Source organism: Anoplophora glabripennis, unplaced genomic scaffold (assembly GCF_000390285.2).
Source record: "Anoplophora glabripennis isolate ALB-LARVAE unplaced genomic scaffold, Agla_2.0 scaffold94, whole genome shotgun sequence".
Classification (NCBI taxonomy): domain Eukaryota; kingdom Metazoa; phylum Arthropoda; class Insecta; order Coleoptera; family Cerambycidae; genus Anoplophora; species Anoplophora glabripennis.
In genome coordinates this window covers 202769-228387 of record NW_019416228.1, presented here as the reverse complement: position 1 = coordinate 228387, position 25619 = coordinate 202769, and the positions used below count along the sequence as shown (strand labels likewise).

The window sequence follows — 25619 nt, the reverse complement described above, 5'->3', positions numbered from 1 at the left end:
AGTACATGCTATGTCTCCAGATGATTATCCAAAAAGACTTCAATACGCCAATTGGTTTTTACAGCATCATATTCGGAATCATAATTTTGGTACATCTATTTTGTTCACCGATGAAGCAGGTTTTACAAGAGACGGCATAATTAATTCGCATAATCTACATGTCTGGGATGAAGAAAACCCTCACGCTTTAGTTCAAACTCGCTACCAACAAAGGTTTATGGTGAATGTGTGGGCTGGCATTATCGGGAATCATTTGATTGGTCCATTTATTCTGGAGCAAAGACTTAATGGTGCTCTTTATTTGCAATTTTTAGAGGAAAATCTAAATATTTTGTTAGAAGAAGTGCCCCTTCAAATAAGAACTGAAATGTGGTACATGCATGACGGTGCACCACCCCACTTTGATCGTTTAGTACGTCAACATCTGACGAATGTTTTTGGTGATCGATGGATAGGTCGAGGCGGACCTGTATTATGGCCACCTAGGTCGCCCGACCTAAACCCATTAGACTTTTTTCTGTGGGGTCATTTAAAAAATAACGTTTATTCAACACCCGTAAATAGTAGAGAGGAACTTCTGCTGAGGCTAACACAGAACTGTGACCATCTCCGCAATAATCACGGAATATTATTTCAAGTGCACCGGGAAAACATTCGTAGGATTAGAAAGTGCATTGAAGTACGGGGTGCTCATTTTGAACATCTACCGAAGTAACATTTAGGTACCTTTGTTCATTGTTGAATGTTCTTTGTTGCATGTCTTGTAAGTAAGTTATTTTTCAAATGTTATTTTTAATTGGTCACTACTTGCTCATAAAGTATAGCCAACCCGTTCAAAGATTTCTGGACTTGATAAAGTTAAAGAAATTAAATGCATGAAATAATATGTAAAAAAAATAAATTTTAATTGTTGTATTTGTTACCAATTTTTTTCAAAACCGATTTATCTCGCAAACCGTTCATTTTTTCGAAATAAATAAAGAGTACCATTTTTAAAGAAAAACCTTCAGAGTATCTAATAATAATATTTTCAGTTTGATAAAATTACTTCTGTCAAAATTTTGAGAAAAATTGTGATAGGGCCAGTCCGTTTCTGGACACCTGATAATAGCAAAAAGTTGATTTTAGCATCAAATCGTAGAGCTCCATGTGTAATACAACGTACGAAAATTTTATTAAAATATACAGGGTGGTTTCAAAGTTATAACCCTAAACGTTAATTTCTAGGTACCCCTTTGACCCCCCATAACTCCGTTAGGGGGCACATTAGGAAAAAAAATTATATGAAGGACTAGTTTTATTTTGACCTCCCCTATACACTCCCGAGAGATTAGGAGGTACTTACCGGACACCCTGTATTGATTGTAATTTCAGTTTGTCCTTTGTCATTGTACATACCTGCCAATTAAAGTGATATAACTTAATGAGTATAAGATATATCACATTTAGTACAACTATAAAAACTGTTCAAAATGACCACCGTCGTTTCTACAACAAAAGTTAATTCAGTGAAGAAAGTTAAAAGGTCACCCTTTGCAGTTATTTAGGGCATTTTTTTAAAACATTTATGGCAATTAGGATATGCCTCCACAAAATATCTTCAATGTTAGATGTGAAAGCATACACTGTTGTTTTCAGAGTAGCCAAGGATAATAGTCGCAAGGTGTTAAGTCTGGTAAACGTACAGGCCAGTTAACAGGAGCATTATCACGATCCATCAACGAGGTAATCTTTGGTTCAGATACTGTCAGACACTTACAGTGAAATGTGGTGGAGCTCCATCATGCATAAACCACATGTTAGCTCTGAGTAAAAGCGGCACACCTTCCAATAACTCGGGTAAAGTGTTTTGCAAAAATTCTAAATAAAATTCCCCATTTAGTCTAATGGGTAGAACAGTGGCGGCTCGTCAGGTGACGCAAGTAACGCACCGCTTCACCTAAAATTTCCGTTTGGTTGTGCAATTTAAAATTATTTTTAATTTTATATAAATTTTATAATTTAGGTATCATTCTATATTGAAAATGTATTGTATTTGTTTGTTTAATACGCAGAAATAAACAGAATAGTTGCGCGATGAACGTCTTCTAAAAAAACATTGCCTTCGCTGAGCGCGAACATCAACCTCGTACTATACAATGTATAGTATACTCAAGTGACGCAGATTGAAATCAGTCTGTATTTTGCTTCTCTTCGAAGCATTGTTTACCGCGGTCGTCATGGCAACGAGGCGGCCAACACGGGAGTAAACTACGGCGTGGGGGAACAAGTGACGCGGATATTGAAACGGCATTGTCATCCCCCATCACCTGCCTTTAAACAGTTTATACGATACGCGTCGCCCAGTGCATCATTATAACGGTTCTTAGTTAATATTTGTTTTGTATAATAATGATTGTAGAAATGTTTCCTATGTATGACCCAGTATATATTTGATTGAAAACGCCATTTTCCAGATGGAAAATTCAGGACAAAAAGGATTTTTTAAATTGTGAGACACCTGTGCCTTATTCTCTCGTTCTCTCGATACGGAAAAAAGGGGAAGTCAAACGACAATGTGTACGTTCGGAAGTTTCCGAATGAATGGTAATCGGAGTATAAGTGGCTATGTGGAAGTGTTTATTTAAAAAACTTTTCTATATGCCGTGTTTAATTGTGGGTGTAAAGTTGGGCGTGTAAGGAAGGATTTAACAATTTTGGGAACGTCACGCGAGGTTGTCGTAACCACAAAGCTTCTTTGGAACATACATGTACGGTGTGCGTTAATGTTCGCAGAAGTCCGCAAGCCGAACTAATATTTCTATTTTTTATAAAAATCTACGAAATAAATATCCCTCTCACGAACGTTAGTTTTTCGGCGATATTGCAAATGCAACTAAATATTTCCAGATTCATTTAAAGCCGTTTGACCTTGAAAATTAGAAAATTTTCGCCTGCGCCGCTTTTATTTTCTTTTTAGTCAGTCAATGAATATGCTTCACCTGTTCTCAATGTCACGAGCCACCACTGGGGTAGAATAACAGGGACAATAATAATGCTATTAATGCGTTGTATTTGATTGTCTTTTCTAATTATTTGAATAAAATTAGACACATTGTAAATAACTCTACTCTACTCTAACGTCGTATGTGTGTATCCATATCGAAAAATGAAGTAACAGGTGGTATATCTTATCGTCGTAAACACTTATTAAGAATTGTCAGGCACAATGACTTAAAAGTCAGACAGAAATTTCAGTCAACCTACAAAATCAGTGCCTACTAGCACTTTGTTAAGTATTGTAATATGGGTGGAACGATAATGTACATTTAGAAAAATTGTTTTATACCCAAACCGCTCATTTAATCAAAATTCTACATGAGGCCCAAAAACCTCCAAATAGTATCACCTATCAGATAAAAAATAGTTGTCATTATTGCCTGAAAGAGGAAAGAGTTATGAACGGATATTATCACCACACATCAATTTTGTAGGAGTTGTAAGTATAATACCAAAATGTGTAGATAGAAAGCAAAAGTCCACACCCCAAAAATAATCAAATAATAAGGTATTCGAGTTATTTACAAAATTCAAAAAATTTTCACCAACTTTGAGGCCATCTAGCGGCGAAACTAAACGATTTTGGATATAGGTGAATTAGCCTAGATTTGCCTTATTTAATTCACGAATCTGTGGTCTTCCGTTGTACAGGTTATTCTGGGACACCCTGTATAGATATTTACCATTGAGATGAACTGTATTTCTATGGATCTTTATTACTTTTTCTTAAAAAAATACCATCCCCATTAAAAATATTATAGATAATATTTGTTTTGTTCCAGGTTTCCAAGAAACGCACCAATGATCCAACACGGGAAATAAGATATTTGAACGGACCCAACAAAAACGACTTTTATACTCTGTCTCAGCTGCTGAGCAACCAGAGAGAACCAAACGTACCAGTATATCATCGTCTAGTTTTGTAAGAAAATGCGAAATGTCATATCACATGCATTTTACCTAAGTATAACCATTTAAACTTTGTTGTTTTAACATTTAAATCTATCTGTGTTACATAGGTAATATCGGTGTATATTTTCTGAAATAATATGTTTCAAATCAGTCAGTATAATATATGCAATATATTTATTAAATGTTGTACTTAATATTAATAAATCATGCAAATTACATGTTTACTACTATGTTTTCCTTTTCGCCTACACAACATAAATACGGAACATGGAAATTCTAATAAAAGTGGTAAATAATTGAACCTATCTGGAGCGCAAATATGTGTAGGTACTTTATGTCGAATGGAACCTCTTAACTATATTTAATGAGATCAATAAAACCTAACAAACATTCCATTAATCTAAATTAAATCTGAAGCGTACACCTACTCGTTGCAGAGTTACGTATAAGCTCAGCAGAATTAATAATCCTACATTAACAAAAATTTTCAATTCACAATTATTATTTAAAATATAATATGCCATAATGATATTTTGTTACAACTCCTTTAGAGGAAAATAATACATTATTTTTTAGAAACAATGTTTCATAGAGACTGTTCTAGAAATGCGTACTATAAGTATAAGAAGTTTGAACTTTTAGAAAATAAGATGATTTTTCCTATGAACTATTGGTCTATCTTCTTTTATTTCAAGCTGCTGGTGTCAAAGTCGTCATATTTATAAAATCTAAAACTCTTATTAATTACTTCTTATATTGATTTATAGGACAGAGACTCCCGAACTACTAAGATCATTTCTGACCTATTGTGACAGCTACTCCTTAACATATATCTTAAGCTCATTTATTCTTTGTAAAATATCAAAAAGTTTTCTTAATTTCCTTGTATTTAATAAAGATCTGCCAATGAGACTGAATCTCAGACATTCAAAGCTCTCACATATAGTCCAAGCGTTATAGAGAAATGCTTACAGAAATTATTACCCGGACAAAAAAAATATAACCGTATAGAAAATTAAATTTTAAATCGAGTTTCTTGTTCTTTAAACTCGATCCAAAATGGCGAACATGGTTAAAAAAAATCGCAAATTTGCAAAAAACGGTTTCTCTAAAATAACTAAAAATATATAGCACCGATCGAAAAATTTTAAATGAGAAAGTTGTAGGTTTTAAAAATATCTATCGACTGATTGTTTGTAAGTATCGATTGCTTTGTTACTTTTCGAGATATATCGAAAAAACCGTTAAAAATCTTCTCTTTTCTCTTCTTCTATAACTCGTTTACATTTACGTTCCCATACTTGCTATTTACTGCAAGCATAGCCCGCGGCAAGCCAAAAAAGTAAATTTTTTTAAAATTTAAAAATATTATATCTGTACTAATTTCATATTGTAGAAGGCTTCTTACTCTGCTAAAACTCCTGTAATTTCGTTTCACTTATTTCCCTCTTACGGCACTATAACTGGCTGGCTGTGGTCCTAGGAAAACTGTTTCAGATCCATCTTACAGCTTCTTCTGCTTTTCCGTTTCATTCGATGCCTATATGTTTTGCGTCCAACCCGGCCTAAGTGTGTTGGTATTTGCTAGTTCAGCAAACTGTCATTTTATGGTCTCGTAATTTGATAAAAAATAATTAATTTTAACTGAGAGGCGTTAGAAAATAAATACCCTTAGGAGGTCAGGTACGCTGTCACCACCCTATTTCAGCCAGGGAAAATGTCGTGCCGAAGCCCTGAAAAAAGTTTGGGATTGATGCTTTAAACAGCAAGGCGCTAAATTAAATAAAGAAAGTTTAATACAAAAAATACGTCTGCTATAAATGAAAAGAAAGTCCTTAATTCTACGGATTCCACCTCCTGTAAGTCCTGGGAAGTCTGTAGTCTCTGGCGACCTAAAACATATTAAAACTTTTTACCTTAATCCGTTCCGTCTCTAATTTTACTTTATCTTCTTTGAGTTGCTGACATCTAATTATTATAATGAATTGTATTTAATTCGAGATAATAATAACTTTATTATTTTTACCTTTTATTTCACTATTTCACAACACCGTTTCAAAATCGAAAAATAAATTTAGAGATTTATGTTGTAATACAGTACTCAAAGGAACAAACCTAAAAATAAAATAATTTCTTCATAAAATTTTGAATTTATCTGTTACATATTTGGACCCGATTTACCTTCTCCAAAACCTTCTGATATTCTCGTCTATCATTTTCCCTACATATCGAGTGTGACATCAGTTTGAGTTTTAGTTCTTTATTGCAGTCTAACTAACGGGGAATATATGTAGATTTGCTTACTGTGCTGCTTTGTTCAAACACGCACTTATATTTTGGAATACTGTTGTAAGGCTCAGAAGCTATCACTTTCTTACCACCTAGGTAGACCTCCATCCCACTTAGGGAATTCGATCCCGGCCCTTATTTCTAATATGGATTTCGGGATTAGACTTATACTCCGCGGCAGAAATTATAGAGAGTGACTAATCGCTAGTTTTTGGGCTAGTAAGGGGGATGAAGCGTGCCGGGAACGAAAATCCATTGGCGTGTCTGCGTAAAAGGCAACAAGATATAGAAAATATTTAAAAAAGAAAATAAAACATAACATCTAATTTTTTTACGGTTTGCTATAACCGGCACTTTGATCCATTTTAATTATCATAGCATTTTAAAACGTCCCAGTTGTGTTTTTTTAATTTATAAATTTATTATAGCCATGGAATTAGACACCTCTAGTTTCTCAGGACTCGTAAATCAAGTCCGTTTACACCCAACTAAAAAAGCTACCTATTCCCTACCAAGTGCAAAAAACAGAGATAGAATATAGATCGACGTTCAGTGTAACTCAGTCTATAGACGATTATAGATTCTATCGATGTGCGTAGCGAGCGGCACAAAGATAAATAATATTGAACCGTATGAAAATTATGTTATATTTTATACGCATTACGGTAATAGTGTTTTTATATTATGTCTGAATCACTCTTTATAATTTCGACCGCGGAGAATCCCGGAATCCCGGTATTATTTCGGTATTGAAGGTTATAAATAAAAAATAAGAAAATCAACAAATCAAAATTTAGACAAAAATCAACGAATTTTACGGTATACACCTAGCTCTCACTAAATAATCAGACTAACCAGACTTAAAATCACTCAGTGTTTATGTTAAAGTTATTCTTTTTCGAGAATCAATGAGATCATAAACAAATTCCTTAATGCAACTATGCAAATAAATTTTGAAAATTAACAAAAATCACTCTTAACATTAATTAAATAGGTGACTATCATGTAACAACGTAGTAAGGTAGTAAAGTAAGTTTCTTACCAAAAAGTATATAAAATTAATATTAAAAACTCACTGTAAAATGCATTGAGCAGTGCTCTCGACTGCGGCAAATAATAATCGATTGGCGACCGCGAAAATTCAAAAAAACAAAAATGAAGTACCTACATATGCATAAAACTATGGGCCTGCCTACATCCTCTGTTCCGATTTATTAAGGGCCCCGTTAATACTACCCTATATAAGATACAAGTACAAAAAGAAGATGAAATGTTTACAGAAGTGGCACGTGGCTTAATAATGCCTATAATCAAATCACTAAAAAAAAATAATGTGCTCAACATAGATCAATATCAGAGTGTTATCGACTAAAAATATTTCAATTAGCTTTTATATTATATAAGTACAAAATCGTTTCCAGACATTATCTGATAACCATCTGTCATAGATAAAAAAAATAATAGATTGTATAACGAGCAAGGATAAACAATTTAACGGTCGGGCCTATGGCGAATGAGAAAAATTATGAGATCAACACTTATACATATTTTCTGTCACTTGATACTCGTCAGGGTATTTTTTTACACGATACTTTCGAACGTAATTTTTTAAAAGAAATCCAAGATAAACGCTAATGGTATACAGGGTGTAAGAAGTTTGACTGCCATTACTTCAGCATGAGACAGAGTAATCATAAATGAACAAAAAAGTCGTATATTACAGGGGCGAAAGATTAACAGCAGCGAGTATTAATATTGGGGAGTTTCATCGCAATGTGACAACAGCGCTTAACCTAACACTACACAGCTGGTGCATACCACGTGTGCACGCGGCAGACTTGTCCTACGGAAAAAATGTAAACAACTATTATTGTGAAACATTTAGTAAATTTCAACACAATTATTTTCCAATTTTTAAATAAATAAAATAAAATGTATCGATTTTGTAGTACGAAGATAGTGTTGTGCTTAAGTTTTAATTACGAATCGCTAAAAACATGAACTTTTAATCAAATTATGAATTTGAAAAATATGTAATTAAAGTACCCTCGTCATCCAAATAATCATATGTATTAAAAATAATTTAGGTACTTATCAAAAAGCAAAATTAAGTAATTTTTAAACGCACAAGTACGAAATAAACTACAACATATGCTCAAAATGTCCATCACCATTTTCGATGTACGCACGACACCTTCGAATCCAATTTTTGTACACTCGCTGGAAAACACCTCATGAAAAGGAAATAGTGTAAGCAAAGGACACTCAGACACGGTTCAATTCCAGATACCAACTGAATTGTGTAATGCTGGACAGCTTAGTACCTTGTGTTATCCGCCGCGTTTTTGTCACATTGCTCAATCGAATTTTAAATTTATTACAACTGTAATTATTTTTTAGAATTAAGCAAAAAGAAATTCAAAAAAATGATACTTTGTATTTTATGGTATTCTAAGAACGCAGTTTTGTCAATATTCCTTAATTAATCGAACTTTTGTACATCAAGTTGGAGATTTTGATAATTTTTTCTCGGAAATGGTTGAGTTTAGGACCCAGGTCATATAAGGTTTTTTTGTTTATTTTAATGTATTCTATCATCTGTTAAAATTAGGTCAGTCAAAATTCTAACACCCTGTATACATGCGCATGATACTTCTTGGTCGACGGCCTCCTCTAGAGTTACAACGAGTGGGAATCTTTACGCAAACTTATATCAGTATAAGTTTGCCTTGTTATGTTATACAACCACAAAGAGAATTGGTGTGTGGAAGGATTAATTTAAACTTGTTTATGTGCCAGAAAACAGAACAGTTGAATTCAGAAGGCGACGGTATTAAAAAAAAACATCCAAAATCAAGAACGGTAGAGTTTCTGGGTGATAAATTATTATTAATGTACGGCATACGATCAGAGATGAATTTGTTTTATGCTCTGAGGAAGTCTACCAAGGCTTTCGAAGTTGAGGCATCCCGATCTCGGCTTGTACACGCACCCTTTTGTCCTACAAGATCACTTCCTGCGTGGTCCTGGACTGTTCAATGTCTTAATTTTTGTTAGTGCGGAATAATCGTGTATAACTGACTAAGGTTCCTGGTCATAGGCAATGAAGGAGCTGACTTGTTGGTTGGTTGAAAATAGTCAATTTAGAATATATCGATTATTTCAGCGACATTTTTTTCACTTTGAAAGTAGCGTAAGTACATTGTTGAGAGGTTGTTGATATCTTTTTATGAAAATAAAATAGAAAAATGTTGCTCAATTAAGCAAATTAAGGTGTGCAAATTAAATTTTGTTCAAAAACTTTGTAAGAACCTTTAAATAAACTAGTTAGTTATAATATGCTACAGAGATCCATATATGTCAGTACAACAACTATTGCATTGTGTAACAGTTTTTTTATTTTATTTATTTTATGAACATACTACATAAACTTACATCCTATATAAATTAATATTTGCAACCAGTAATTGAAACGATTTCTGATGGACACTCCACTTGTTCGAAAGTGACGTCAGGATTTGACACTCCTTGCATAAAATGAAAACGAAATTTGCATCCCTCCCGCAGGTCGGTAGGAAGTTTGGCGCAATCATGTTCGGATCTTACACCACCATATTGGTCTCCCCAACCCGTGCTAGGACATCCCCATTGAGAAGAACACCCTTTAGTAAATATTCCCACACCACCACCCGGCATGGAGATGTCGAAATGATTGGAACCCAAGTCACCGCCAGTATTGGTTATTTGTACGACCATCTGAAAATTATCATTTAAAGTTTATATAGGTATGCATTTGGTAAATAATAATTTATTTATAATTCTCGGGAAAGAGTAAAGACTTAACAATCTCACAATCCTTTTATTAAGACGACTAGTTTCGAGATCTACACTCGAGACCTCGAAACTAGTCGTCTTAATAAAAGGATTGTGAGATTATTAAGTCTTTACTCTTTCCCGAGAATTATAAATATAGACTCACACTTATCTATTTCAAATTTAAATAATTTATTTATCTTTCATGAATGAATTACTATTCCTTAATTTTTGTAATCCAAGTCAAGACAATTGTTAATTGTCAATTTTCCACATATTTGGTAGTGATCTGCGATGTTTATGTATCCAAAATAGTTATTTATGTACCAAGAAAGATACAGGGATGATTATGCCCGCAGGCGCAAGTCGCCTAAGGGCATAATCATCCTAGTATCTCCCGTGATGCATACAGCGCTTTATTTTTTACTTAGACATCTGATTTTATATTTATTTTAAATTTAATAATTAAATGTAAATGAGAATGAAAACAGTTTTTCAATATTATAAACGATGTAAATTTGTTGATTTTGATAGTTTGATATTTGATTCTGAGGAGACATATTGAAAATGCAGAATGGATAATATTCTAGAGATAGTTGCTGCTAGAGCCAATAAAGCCAAGGAAGAGTTACTGCCTAAGAAATCTAAATTACTTTATCACAAAGAATATAAACGTTTTTAGACTTGGATAAGCAGAAATTCAGTGACAGCTATTAGTGAAACTATATTAATAGGATATTTCCAAGAATTTATGTGTATTACCTTTTATCACTTAAAAGAAATATTTATCATTTTTGATCATTTATATTTTTTATATATCTTTTAGTCAGAATCATTCAGTCCTAACACATCGTCGACAAAGTATTCAATGTTGAAGACTGCATTATCAGTGCGCAGAAAACTAAATTTAGGATAATTTCAGCGATTAGAGGCTTATTTGAAGCAAATATCGAAGGGATATATTCCAAAAAATTTAAGGTATTGACAAGAGAGGATATTTTGAAATTTATTAGAGAAGCACATTGTTTGCTTCGTACATCGGCAACTGTTCTCGTAGATGCAGATGCAGATATGATGACATTGAAAAAATATGGAAAATGAAAGAGTCATAGTGTAGCATCAGGATATGTAGAAGATAGCATAACGCCCAAGAACAAAATATCTCGTTTAATAGCAGGAGTCGAAAGAACTAGTGTCGGCAATTTTTCGGAATTGACTGTGAGGGAAAATGAATAACATTTATTCGATGGCAAAAAAAATTTAGGTAGTTTTTCTAGTGTTACTGTTAAAGGTTCCTTCTCAAATTGTACTTTCGTTTTTAAAGACGGTTGTAAATGATTTTTGTTATTGATTTAAAGCAAATTATTGTTATACAGGGTGGTCCAGTTTTTAGTAGACAAACTTCGGGAAAGTCCTAAACAACAAAAATTAACATCACTTTGTTCTATGAACATTCGCAGAAAAACACCGTTTAGGAAATACAAGGCGTTGACATTCACAAAAATAAAACAATTTTTTTAAAATATCTGGGAAACGGTTTCATCAAATTTAATCAAATTTGGTACAAGTCATGGAAAAATATAGTATTCAACATACAAGTTAAGGCCTTTGGCCGACCATACACTAAACCACTTTTTAATTAATTCGATGTTCCGGATCAAATCAGACGGACCTATTCCTGAGTTGGGGCCGGTAACGTAAAATATGAAGCAACATGATCTTAGTTGAACTAAAATTCGTAGCTAGACAAATTCTATCAATTATATGTAAAGTATCCATCTGTTTTGGAGGAATTGGTCCATGGGTTTACAATATTCAAATGCATGAATCAAGTCGATTGAATTCAAATCACAAAAAAGAATTTGTTTCGAACTTATTTCTCATCAGGTGAAACAACCGACGCATGATTTAGCTTTTTGAATCTCTATGGACATGTTTTGAGCGTGGGTGAGATATAACCCGCAAATGGTGTTAAATCATAAACGTCACTGCTACTCAATGCTGACAATGGTACTAATTGGCCTACTAATCTGTATATACTATGAAAGTAAGACTAGTGTCGTACCAGATGAAATAAAGATTTTAACTAATGTTATTGAAACAGCAACTACAGATTAGTAGGTCGCTCTCTGTCAGTATTAATACTTCAGATTTACTTGTAGAAAAGATCAAGTACGTTTACTAAAGTTGTTAATAAATAAGATCAAATTAGTGTATAGCCGGCCAAAAAAACCTGAATAACTAGTAAGTCTACTTCAATATGACACATACCTGTTTGCCTGAAAGACCACCCTGAAAAACAAGACGTAAACAGGCACAACACATTTTGGTATCTATACCACCAGTGAACGAAGCTGCTACGTATCCCAGAGCAAATGTCGAATTAACCATACGCGGTTGCTGGTCAGAGCACATGTAAGAACCTGTGCCGGTTCCACAGGCAGATTGCATGTTTCGATCAGCTTGAGTTTTTCCGTCTTTTGTACAAGATTTTACAGGAGCGCCAGATTTGTCTCTCAAATTCTCAGTCCACGAACACGATGGCTTGCAGCAGTCCCAATAACGAGTTGTTCTGCTAGTGCCTCTTACACCATTGTGAACTGGTTTCACATTATGGAGATCAGATAAATACCCTTGTACTATAATAGAATAAATCAGAAAATGTTATAAAGACAATAGTTAATTATATCATAATATAAATTCACTACAAATTTTAAACAAAGAGTACAATATACCTAGCTTAAACACATTATTTGAAAATCGAAAGAGATAATTTATCTAGTCCGGCACCTTTATTTATATCTAAACTATTATTCTGATCAATTGTAATTATTTTTTGATATACAATGTAGGTAGAAAGTAGGTACATATGGTAAAAAATTTACATTATTAGATTTTGATATGAAATATCGATACGCACAATTGCTTCTGCAATATAATATATCTTTTGTATTTTGTGGTTAACGCTGTAATAATAAAAAAGTAGGCAGTAATTTTAATTTCACAGTACGCCCAGAAAAAGAAAACGGTGCTATTGGATTATTTCAAGAATTTTTTCGTCCATATGCATACCTTGGCAACATACCAGAAATAACACTACAGAAAATCGATAAAAAATTGTTTTTACTTACCTGTGCAAAGCGCAACAAGGGTAACTAACAGAAGCTTCATTTTCAACGTGCGGTTAGATAAATCTGCTAGTGAATGAAATTAATTATTGTCGTTGATGTATAAATACAAAATTCTTATCTTCTACAAATTTTGTAACACGCTTGGCACTTCTTTGAAAGGTGTGTCATGAAATTTACGTAGTTGAGCTCGAAATATACCTGTTTTTTTTTTAAAATAGTGAAATTAATAGTATATTATACTTGCATATTTAGTAGAGCAGAAATCACGAGGACAAAATAACTTTGATGAAGCTGTTTTGATATTGATAATCCAAAGACCAGTGCCCCCTTTCATTTGTGTCGCAGCTTTACACATATTATTAAAAAATGTAATAATGACGCAAAAAACTTATACACACATATTTTCTAATTTTCATATGAATTCAATATTTAACTAACAATTTAAAAACATATATGTAGGTACATTTATAAGAATGAAATGAAATTGGTTAATAGTCGTGATGCTCTAACGGCGCCGTTTGTTAACAAGAAGTTCAACTAGTATCTCAGACCTTAATATGAGATGATTATTTTGAAATAAAGTATAAAAGCACACGAAAAAGAAATTTTCACTAAAATCAGGTGAGTAAAAAAAGGCCACACAATGGTTACAAGCTGCATTAAAGTATGAATTAAGTACAAAAATATAAAGATGAGCCATTTACATTGATTATATTATCATTGCAATCATTGTGATCTATAATTTCTAGTGTTTTCCTATATTTTCAAACAATACTGTACGAAAATATGATACAAATATAGCCGGACCTGTTTGCGTGATACCTAAATTTCCTACAATATGTGGATTTTCATTACACTGGCTAAAATCACATTTGTAAACTTACCTCTTACTATAGAAAATCAGTAGATCCAAAGTAAAAAATTATTAATTATTTCACTAAATGTAAAGGAATCGTCCACTACGCTTGTTGTTACTCAACCACACATTTTGTCATAAATTTTAAATATGTCAGTAATTTCTCTCATAATGCTGATCCCGGCAATTATTTTTTGCTACACACGACCTCTATATTTTCAATAGCCATTTGCCTTGTGTTATACTTCTTCTAAATGTAACTGTAACTTTTATCCAACTTAACTGAATATATTGCCATCTCAAAAATATACTTGTACATTAAATTGTATTTCTTAAAATATATTTAATTTAAATAGTAAATTTAGTAATATAATTTTGAAAGATACGTACACGTGTATTATAATAGCACACTTGTATGTACCAACAATAATAATAAATGTAATTTCCATGTTTTTTTTTAATAACGTAATATGTCATTATATATGCTTAGATGAATTTGTTGATTATAGTTAGAGTACATTATTATTCACGCGCATCTGTGAAATTAATATTTAATTATAACCGCAATATCTAGTAATCAGCTAGGACAATCCGTCAGCAGAACCACCTCACTTACATTACCACCGATGAAAACCGGTATTTGTCTTCTGGTTCTGCTGACAACTAATCCTACCTGCTTACTAGATGTTGCGGATAGAGGCATTGTCCTACTAAGTAATTGTTTCCCATTTCTTCATCAATTAAAAATTGTTTCACTTAATGACTACACAGGTTTTGCTTTCATGGTACCTGCAAATCACGGTTTGCTTCCTGCCAGCTTAGCCATATTGAAACACATACCAATTAGCCAGAGCGTATTTGCTTTTAATTAAATGCTTGATTTCTTTTTCCTATCCATAATTTTACTTTTCCGGTCTTTACACAATGCTCTAAATTTACTTTCTTTATTCTCAAAATGTTTCTCACCATTCTATGCTTAAATCCTAATGTTATTGATTTAATTGAACTCAAATGGAACTCAAGTGTTATTATTGTTTTTTTATTATTTATTTTAATTTTTATTTTTATTTATTTATTTATTTATCTTTTATAATATTAAGAGGGCAAGTTTGAGGTGGAGTTTTCCTTTTTGTTTTACTTATTTTACTTTTTTTTCTTTTTTTGTTTAATGTATATTATATAATTATACATATTGTGTTCTGATGGTTACAATTTGAACAGTTCACTGACCGCTGTGACACAAATTTCAAGATTGGACTTCTTGATGTATTTGTAAAGGCTGTCATAAATGTTTATGTTTTGGGTGGTCAGTAGATAGGGAATGTTGACTGGAAAAATTACCCCATTTTTTGATAATTCCTTATATAAACTGTCGCGATGTATCTTATACCGAGGACATTCTAGAAAGATATGTTGCAGGTCTCCGATTTCATTGCAGGGACAATATGGGTTGTCTGCAAGGCCTATTTTGTGTTTGTATTTGGGATATAAACCATGGTTTGTTCGGATACGGCATATTGTCTTAATAAACTGGCGATTCGAAACTGATTGGTACCAAATGTTCTTTTGTATTATTGGTTGAACTTGTTTATAGTAGTTTCCAGTTTGACTCTGCTCAAATTTATCTTGCCATACATTCTTTAGAATAGCCAAGTAAAAGGCATCCAAATCTGATGGAGGCACGATCTTTCGGTCTGAATAATTGCTTGTTGTAACAGCATCTTTTGCAAGCTTGTCCACTATTTCATTGGCTTCTATGCCACAGTGTCCTTTTATCCAGACAATTCCTATGCTTTTGTGTCTTTTTATCATCTTGTTGTGTACTGTTAGGATTTCCGCTTGGATATTGTCAATCTTGTTTACTGCATTTGAGTGTAACTTGTCAACTATGCTTTTACAGTCGCTGAAAATTACCACGTTCGGATTACTTAGCGTATTTGAATATTTCATAGCTTGCAAAATTGCATATTGTTCAGCTGTGAAAATGGAAGCTGTGTCTGGAAGTCTAAATGTTTTGAACAGTTTAGTGTTTTGATGGTAGTAGGCGCACCCTACATGATTGTTTATTTTGGAGCGATCTGTGAAAATGTATTCCGTTTTGACTGGAGTTACTAAATATTCGAGTTTTGTAGAAAAATAATTATCTAATTTATCCGTGTGTAAGTGTGGAAGTTGTTCCTGAACCTTTAAGTAGGAATTAACTAGAGTGGGAGACTTTTTGGAGGCCCAGTATCTTGAAGTCAGATCCAGAGTCGTTAATTCATGTATGCTATTAATGAATTGTCTCTCTTTAGAAATTAATCTTGTTATAGTTCTGTCACTTAAGTATTGTCGTCTTAATTCTAAGGGAGGTTCGTAAGTTTCGACTTCTACCGTAGATATTGGAGTACTGTTTAGTAGGCCCAGACAATAACGGAGACATTTGTTTTTTAAAACTTCATTTTTTTTAAATGTGTATCTGCTGCTGTCGCATATAGGATGCTACCATAATCTATAATTATTGATCGTACCAAGGATTTGTAGAAGATGATTGCAATATTGGGATAAGCCCCCCCAGGAATTTTTTGTGAATACTTTGATGATGTTGATTGAATTTTGTGTTCTTTTTAGTATTTGTTGAATTTGATCTTTCCAAATGAGCTTTCTGTCTAACAATATGCCTTATTTTACTGTACTTTTTGTTGGGAATTCATAGGGCCCCAATTTTGCTCCCGGCTGGAGCTGGATTTTTGTGCGACTGAACAAGCATTTTCAGCTATGGTAAATCCATTGACATCAGTCCATATTTTTATTTCTTCCATAATCTTAGATAGATGGACGGTGCATTGGTTGACTGTTTTGTTTTGTGTGTAAATACAGATGTCATCGGCATACTGAATTACTTTTGCGTTGTGGTCCAGGGAATTTGTGAAATCCATAGTGTATATAATAAACAATAGGGGGCTCAGAATGCTTCCTTGAGGTAATCCAATAGATGAATGCCTACATTCGGTAACCCTGTCTCCGATTTTGAGATGTATTTTTCTATTTGAGTACATATTAATAAGGTTATCGGTTAGCTTTGCTGGAATTCCAATTTTAGAGAGTTTAGATGCCAGTATGACCGTGATGAACGTGTCTATACACTTAACACTTTATTAAATCTTATATCATCATCTAACATATACTTAGTGTTTTATTGCACACACACTAAATTTGAATTTGATAACATTTGTCGTTTCTGAATTATTTCTCAAACTACTTTAAAATTTGATTTATATACCTTTTCTAACACACTTCTTATAGTATAGAAAACATCATCAATATCAAAGAATGTTTTTATTACAACGTTCTTTACTCAAAAAACATATGTATTTCACGTACCTATTTCAGGTTGTTTTTTTTTTTGTAATATATCTAAAAACAGAAGCCACTCTAATATTTGACTCTAATCAATATCACTTCATGTGTTATTCCAAGTTCAAGGGATTTGCCAACTGATATGTTACTTCTAATTCCAATATTTACGTTGAGGTTAATTTTTGATAAAATTTTCCATTAACCTTATCTTAGGTATTCCATTGACTCAGTTCACTAGAATATTATAAACGTATGCGTATATTTACTAATAAAAGGTAATAAATATGTTTTATTAACCGTAGCAAGTAATCTTCCATTTGTTGCTTTTAAAACTTCAATTTGATTTGATAAGTCCTCAAAGTATTCTATACTTCCAAATCTGAAACTTTCTGCTAATTTGGAAGTAGGTAATAATATTGACTTATTGTCTTTAAAAAAATGTATTCCTTACAATTATTTCATATAGACAAGGTGTTCCAAATTATAGACGCCAAGATTTACCTGATAATAGAACTTTTCAAAATAAGAACAAAAGTTTCATTATAGATCAAGAAACTCTCGGTTTCCGAGATGCAGGCTTATCAAGTTAAAATTCTTTTTACTCTCTTACACGAACTGGTTCGTGTTTTTACCGTAACATCAAGAAACTCCTCTAGAAAGCGGTTTTCGAGATTTCAATTTAACTTGAACAGTCAGTGATTGGAAAAAATTTCAGAATTAAAGACCTCATTATACCATAACCTTGTAGCTCCGTAATATAATATAATATTTTCTCTTTACATCTAGTATTTTTTATCTCAAATTGAACTTTGGCGAGCTAAAAAATAATTCTCTTATTTCGAGATTAAATATCTCTTATTTTTGAAAGACCTGTGCAATATTTAACTCTTTTTTACGTTTTTTATTTATTTCATAAGTATACGTTTACCTTTGTCTAAAATACATATATTATTTTTGTTCTAAAGAAGAATGGTCTGATGATGCCTCCAAACAAAGATCCATACCAAACAGTGACACGTTGTGGATGCATTTGCTTCTCAACAATCATTCGTAAATTTTCTGAACTCCAAATGCGACAATTTTGTCGATTACTGAAGCCATCAATATGAAAATGACCCTCATCGCTGAAGATGATTTTGTTCGAAAAATCAGCATCCACTTGTTGTTCCATAATCCATTTAACGAACTCTCTTCACTTTGGTCAGTATGCTTCAGTTCCTGAGTCAACTAAATAAAGATGCAAATGTTTCGTGAGAATACGCTACAGAGAGCTTCTCGAAATATCCAATTCTTAACCATGGTGCCGAACTCTTAGTAACACTCTTATGAACTGCTTCGATGTTTTGTATTGAACAACTTGCTGAATGACGGCCAGATTGTTTAAGGTCCTTAATTAATCGAGTCTCTCCGAATTTTACAATTAGTTTTTGGTTTTTGAGTTACAAGCCTTCAAAGTAGTCAAAAATAAAACTAATTTAATTAAAAACCCTTTTACCGATCACGTTAAAATTTGTTACATTTATTTGGGCTATTATGGCGTATTATTTCTTAAAATTTTAGTCAAATCGATAACTTTGAAAATGTCGTTTTATTTAAAAAAATATTGTCTCTTGAAAAAATCGTCTACAGAAAGCCATTCATGAGAAAAATGACATTATTTGCAAGTCTGTGCGTTTTGATTTGCGTTGCAGTGGCTATCCAGGTAATGTTATTATTGTCGTGTTTCTTTAGAATTCTCATCACTCCACACATTCAAATTATGAAGTGTCCGCAGTGTATCAAGACAACTAAATGTATGTAAAACTAATGTTCACAAAACTTTGGAAAAGCAACATCTTCGGCCATTTCATTTAACTCCTGCTCAAGAACTTGAAAATTTAGATCCCAATACACGTTTACAATTTTGCCGCTGGTTGGTGAATGACTTCGCAGAAGATAAAAATTTGCTTCAAAAATTATTTTGCACCGACGAATCTTGTTTTACTAGAAACGGAGTTATAAATTTTCATAATTTGCAATTACAAACCTTTTCAATGTTCCTGCCCGTTTTAAAAAAATACACCACTGTAAAAGTTTTGACCGCTAAAAGGGAGAGGTAACCGGAGAAAACTATCAGCCAGTATATCGATTTGACTAATGCTTCAAGAAATAATACACCATAATAGTTCAAATAAAAGTGCCAAATTTTAACGCGATTTTTGACAACTTTGATGGCTTGTAACTCAAAAACCAAAAATGTTTTATTTAACTTTTTTTCGTAGATCGTATTTATTTATCGTCGTGAATATGCTGTCAAACGTTATCGGTGAAATTTGCTGACACCCTGTATAATACTCAACAGTTTTTCTAACAAAATTAAACACAATAATTGGAATTTATATTTTTGTATTTATATAATAAGGTATTGAAATCACATTCCAGATATTTTACTTGGAATGTGACTTAGGAATAGTTACAGCCAGTAATAGATGTCAACTCGGATGGACACTCGACTTGTTCAAAGGTAACACCAGGGTTAGACGCGCCTTGTAGGAATTGAAAACGGAATTTACATCCATCTTGGAGGACTTCTGGAAGTGTAGAACAGTCACTTTCCGATGCAACACCACCATACTGATCACCCCAGCCATTGCTAGGGCATCCCCATTGCGAAGAACAACCTTCAGTGAATATTCCCACACCACCACCGGGAAGGGCGATGTCAAAATGATTGGAACCCAAATCACCACCAGTATTGGTTACTTGTACAACCATCTGAAAGAACGTAGGTATTAAAAATATTATTTGACAGATCAAATTCTTTATTCTTCTTTTTGAATGAGTATGATAGAGCAACTATTTAGTTATTTTTAGGTATCCGAGGTCAGTTAGTTTTTTATATCAGAACACTAACAGTTTGTAGAAGATCTTCTCCAAAAAAATAATTAATACAAAGTATAATATTGTGTCAAATCAGGGCAAATTCGTCTCATAGAAATAAGTAGGAAGAACAACTAATTTTTCTAAAATAATTTCTAAATAGTTTACGATCCTAGAAAGACTTTCAAACACTTCATTTAATTAAAAAAACTGGAACCTTTCTCTTAATTAGTGCATTCTCAGATAAGGATGTCACAATTATATTTTAGAAATATATTAGAAAATACCGAGGTTATATAAAAAATCAATTTTTTTAGATAAAATGGGTTTAATAAATTTCAATAAAAGAAAAACATTTTACCTACACATGTATGCAACAGTCATAATTTTCTCAAATTTTCTCACAGTTTAGTAGATACAAAAGTCACATTTTTTCTTATTAGCCGAAAGTTATCTTGAATAACGAAAATGTCAAAGGAGAAAGGTCATTAAGCGCGATTTTCGGCCCATTTGAAAAAAATTTTTTAAATGCAATCGATTTTAGCCCAAACAGACCCACCCCCACCATCCACTGCCTTACATACCCGCCAATAACCGACCCACATTCAACTAGTGTAACAGGTAGTAACGGCAGAAAAATATCTTTTTACACATCCCTAGGGCCAGACAAGTAATATTTCGTTGATTTTGGTCCAAACGGATCCAACGTCCATCTTCCCATACCCATCCCCATAATTCTAATCACGTCCAACTATTGTGACATGCAGTAATGTCAGAAAACTCAAATTGAAGCTCATACAAACACAAACTATGGCTCGGATAGGCAAGCTCAACCGGAATAACAAACTGGTGGAGTGTAATTAAACCATGGCCAGGAAAACTCAAACTGAACCTCTGACAGACAAACTAAATCCAAACTTCGGACAGGGAAACTCTAACTGAGGATACGATATGAAATATGTATCTCAAACAGAAGTTCAGGTTGACAAAACAAGGTTGAAGCACCGACAGCAACAAACTCAATCAGGTAAACCTAAGCCGAAGCTTGGGCAGGGAAACTCAGACATGGAAGCTCAAATTCTAACAGAAGCTCTAGTTAATAAAACACAGCTGAAGCCTCGTCAGGCAAACGCAAACTGAAGCCAAGACAGGGCCAAAGTCAACTAAATATTACTTGTCTGGTCTAAGAATGTGTAGAGTAATTTTTGTAACATCACTGCTTGTCATCATAGTTAGACATGGGTAAAGGAAGGTGGGTTGGATCCATTTAACCCAATATTGCTTGTCTGGCTCTAGAGATGTGTAAATAGTTATTTACACCATAAAGGAGGTAAGTATTATTTACCAGTCGATGACGATTTTACGCCCGAGCGGAGCGAGGGCTGGAAATAGAGTATGAGACTGACAAATTATACTTAACTGCTGCGTGGTGTATAACATTTTATCTGCTCCCACAGTTCTTTATGGTTCATGAAATAAAGATTAGGTTTTATTTTTGGACATTTCTTAATCAATTCATTTTGACATTATTCAAAATCTGGCAAAGTCGCCTTGGTTGTTTAGATTTTGTCGTTTCTAAGGTGTTTATAAACAAAACTACATAAAAGTTGCAATTTTGCTGGTTTGGAATTATTATTTCTTAATGAGTGATTTTCAAATAGAAAGTGCAGCAAATGCTGCCTGCGAATTTATATTGCCCGAAAAGTCGAAAGTGCGCTACGGACGAACATAGAGAAATTTCAAAGAATGGTGCCAGAACAAAAATACTGGTCTTTCTGAAATGTCACTGGTAGCTTATTTCATGAAGAAGTCAAAAACTTTAATGTCACCGGCGAGTTTGTGGAGTGAATACTTAATCATCAACTGTTTTCATAGGAGGAGAACGAGCATATATCAAAATATCCCAAGCTGAGAGCATTTTTGAAACGTAAGAATGACGGCTACACACATAAAAAGTCAAACGTTTTTACAAGACAAGTCAACGATTTTCTCGTTCAGGCACCTGATAACACATATTTGCTAATGAAGGTAGTGACGGTCTTAGGCATTGCAGGAGCATGCCGTTCTGATGAGTTATGCAAACTTACTTTGCACAACGTCAATTTCAAAAAGTTCGATGACATAATTGTAGTTACAATTCCAGATTCAAAAATGGTATGACACCTACCACCTACGTTTACAATTACTTCTCGTCTGGGTTCTGTTTCTCACCTAGAAATTCTCAAGAAATATAACAAGATTAGATAGGAAATTAAAACTGAAATTTCACGCTTTTTTATGCGCCATCAAGCAGGTAGATGTTACAACCAACCAGTCGGCAAGAATGCGCTTTCTATGATTCCTAATAAGACTGTACAGTCTTTGAAACTAGAACATCCTAAAACATATACAGCCCATTCATTCAGAAGAACATCGACAACGTTACTAGCTAATACAGGAGTTGATGTATTAGTAATCAAGAGACATGTTGGGAGGAAATCATCCACGATTGCAGAAAGTTATGTTGCTGACAGTTTAAGTAATGAAAATGAAATAACCAGCAGGATTCTTTACAATGACACTTCAACTTCTAGTAATACTTCGCATCATGGTGTTTAATGGATCAGTCAGATAATATTGAGCCTCCGGTGACTGAAATGGAGCGGTCAAATCATTTTGAGAACAATGTGACAATTAGTAAACGCGAGGGGAATAATTATCCAGATTTTATAAATGTTACTAAATGTAATAACTGTATAATTACTATAAATATTCAATCATAATAATTAACAAAATGTAATGTTCATCAAATATTTCTATTTATTTGTTCATAAAATATGCATTTATAACTTGATCTCGTTTTTGTCCCTAGGGAGGTAAGTTATCTCACTTACCTCCCGTTGTCCATAGCAACTTCCACTTCTACGATAAAATCCACTTACCTCCTTAAAAACAATGTATTAATAATAGTCTATTTACTATAGTGGGAGCAGATAAAAGTCATTTTTCTGCCATCTCTACCTGTCATAGTTGGATGTGGGTCGGTTATTGGGGGGTATGCAGTATGGGGTGGGAGATCAGTCCGTTTGGACTAAAATCGATTGAATTTAGTTTGTCTGGTCCCAAACTCTAAAAATCATGCATTTTTGAAATTTTTCCAATTGGGTCGAAAACCACACTTAACAACCCTCCTCTTTTATCATTTTTTACACAATAAACTGTAACACTACTTAAAATGCATGTTCACATTTAAGACCAACTCTGAATGTTTTTAACAACTTAATTTTTTCAGAAATATCAAATATAATTTAAGCCCGTTTATTCAGGAATAAACATATTCTGTCTCTTTACGCACCTGTTTGCCTTGAATAGGAGACTGGAAGGTAAGTCGCACACAAGCACAACAATAGTTGGTATCGGCACCTCCGGTGAAGGAAGCAGCCACAAATCCAAGAGCAAACGTCTCATTGACCGCTTTGGGTTGTTGATTACTGCACATGTAAGCACCTCCTCCTATACAAGCTGATTGGACGCTGGCGTTTACTACAGTTGATCCGTCAGTTGAACAAGACGCTACAGGGGTGTCAGTTTCGACTTTCAAATTTTCAGCCCAAGCACATGACGGTTTACAACAATCCCAGTAACGGGTTGTGACTCCGGTTCCACTTATGCCACCCACTATTGGCACGACATTGTAGTCTTTGGAAAACGATCCTTGGACTGCAAGATAACATAATTTTGTAAACGTTTAACATTTGTTACAGGGTATGGAAAATATATGTTCTAAAACAAATTAAAAATTCAATAATTTTGCAATTTGCTCGAAAATTTAAAAGTACGAAAATTTGACAAGAGTATTTTTAACCAAATATACATATCTAAAAAAAACGTCATAGATACAGAAGTTACGCTTCACGAAAGGGATTTACACCGCCATATCTACGGCACTGAATATTGAAATTCAGAACATGGTTTTTTTAAGACTAAATTCGGAATTTCAAATAGGAAACTTTGAAAAATTTAGGTAATGTAGAAGGTATGTAATATACAATAACGCTTTTCATAGATATTTCATATTTGATTTACCTTACAGATTACAAATATTGTTTTTGGGAATACACTTTTATCAAACTGCGCCTCCTTTAAACATGAACATGAACTCTTGCTTGTTAGATTTTTTTAGCTGAAGAATTTATCTATTCGACGGTCATTCAGAATACAGTGTACTTCCAATTTGTCGTATTTTAGAGATAATTACGAACGAATAGATTATTGTACATTTTTATGAATTAATGTATTAATAATTAAGTCTCTATTGGCTTTGGTTTAATTTAGTATGATATTTCCTACACGATGCTCCCAATTTTTTATTTCCAGTATCATAACAAGAGATCGGAAATGTTAGGGCGGCTGCAATGTGGTACAGAGTTGACTGTAGACCGGGTTATATTTTATGTAATTTTATTCAAACAAAAATTAACACTTGCCTTCTTATAACTGCAGTCTTTACATTATATGTAAGTATTTCCATAACAGTATGAATCAAAAAGGGCAATTCCAATTTTTCTAGACTAAACACTTCACATGGAACTTACCATAAAATATGTAAGTATAGTACGTAATAATAAGTACCAGTCAAAGTTAACAATATACATAATAATTTCTAACTCATAAGGAAAGGGACTGTAGAAAATAATTAACAGTTGTCCTTAGTGTTCCGTAAGAGTTTCAAGAGGTCACAGGCGCATATCTATAGTAGTCGAAGTTTTTAATAGATGCTATTTTTACTAATGGTGATGAACTATCAACTACTTCACATTTTAGTAATCCCACTATCCGCGACATTGTACAACAACTGTACAATACATATCTCCTTCTGACCTAAAACTTCGCATCGATCAATTTATTCGATACGTATCTAACGGCAGCCTGTCCTTGTCGGCCTGGCATGCCGATGAACAACCCAGATTTTTTGCTAATATAGATTACTGCTGTTTACTTACTTGATTGTCGCCACAAAGTTTCTGATGTCTAATCATAACATTTCCTTGCACAATAACGCTATACAAGTACGAAAATAAAAGAATTATCTCGAGCGTAAATGTTTCAATAAGTGAGCTACGAATATTAAATAAGTATATTTTAGTCAAAAATAGAGTTAATAAAGCCATCTCAATCAATTTTATAAGTGTTTGATAATAATAGACGATACTTGATCAAAGGTTATGTTTTTGACTATCTATCAAATATTTTTATGTACAATAAACTAATCTGTATTTTCTAAACAATCTCAAGTGTATGTTCTCACCTTGATCATAATGAAACCGGTACGTCATTTAATTTATTTAAATAATAATAATAATAATAATAATTTATTAAATCGGATATGTGGTATGATCATG

General features: G+C 33.2%; 3 protein-coding genes across 3 annotated transcripts in view; 1 reads left to right on the top strand and 2 right to left on the bottom strand.

The window, feature by feature from the left end:
- LOC108903529 (prohormone-2) overlaps positions 1 to 4175 on the top strand; it is a 112919-nt gene extending 108744 nt beyond the window's left edge. Inside the window, exon 6 of the mRNA XM_018705748.1 lies at positions 3822 to 4175. Within this exon, the coding sequence (XP_018561264.1) occupies positions 3822 to 3965 (144 nt within the window). The 3' untranslated portion in view covers positions 3966 to 4175. The remainder of the gene's footprint in view (positions 1 to 3821) is intronic.
- Positions 4176 to 9621: 5446 nt separating this feature from the next.
- LOC108903530 (endoglucanase-like) lies at positions 9622 to 14155 on the bottom strand. The gene is made up of 4 exons (XM_018705749.1): positions 14069 to 14155; positions 13185 to 13250; positions 12325 to 12692; positions 9622 to 9996 (listed from the first exon to the last, which is right to left on the bottom strand). The coding sequence occupies exons 2-4, from the start codon at positions 13222 to 13224 to the stop codon at positions 9688 to 9690; spliced, it is 717 nt and encodes a 238-aa protein (XP_018561265.1). The 5' UTR covers positions 13225 to 13250; positions 14069 to 14155; the 3' UTR covers positions 9622 to 9687.
- Positions 14156 to 19747: 5592 nt separating this feature from the next.
- The window catches only part of LOC108903540 (endoglucanase), a 12501-nt gene continuing 6629 nt past the window's right edge, over positions 19748 to 25619 (bottom strand). The window contains exons 2-3 of the mRNA XM_018705759.1: positions 23573 to 23937; positions 19748 to 20133 (exon numbers count right to left, since the gene is read on the bottom strand). Coding sequence (XP_018561275.1) covers positions 19822 to 20133; positions 23573 to 23937 — 677 coding nt within the window. The 3' untranslated portion in view covers positions 19748 to 19821. The remainder of the gene's footprint in view (positions 20134 to 23572; positions 23938 to 25619) is intronic.

Bases quoted from the DNA above. Each gene is read 5' to 3' on its own strand.
- LOC108903530 (XM_018705749.1), bottom strand. From the start codon at position 13,224: ATGAAGCTTCTGTTAGTTACCCTTGTTGCGCTTTGCACAG. The intron at 12,693-13,184 runs GTAAGTAAAAAC...ATTCTATTATAG, and splicing joins CCTTGTTGCGCTTTGCACAG to TACAAGGGTATTTATCTGAT. The intron at 9,997-12,324 runs GTATGTGTCATA...GATAATTTTCAG, and splicing joins GTGGTCTTTCAGGCAAACAG to ATGGTCGTACAAATAACCAA.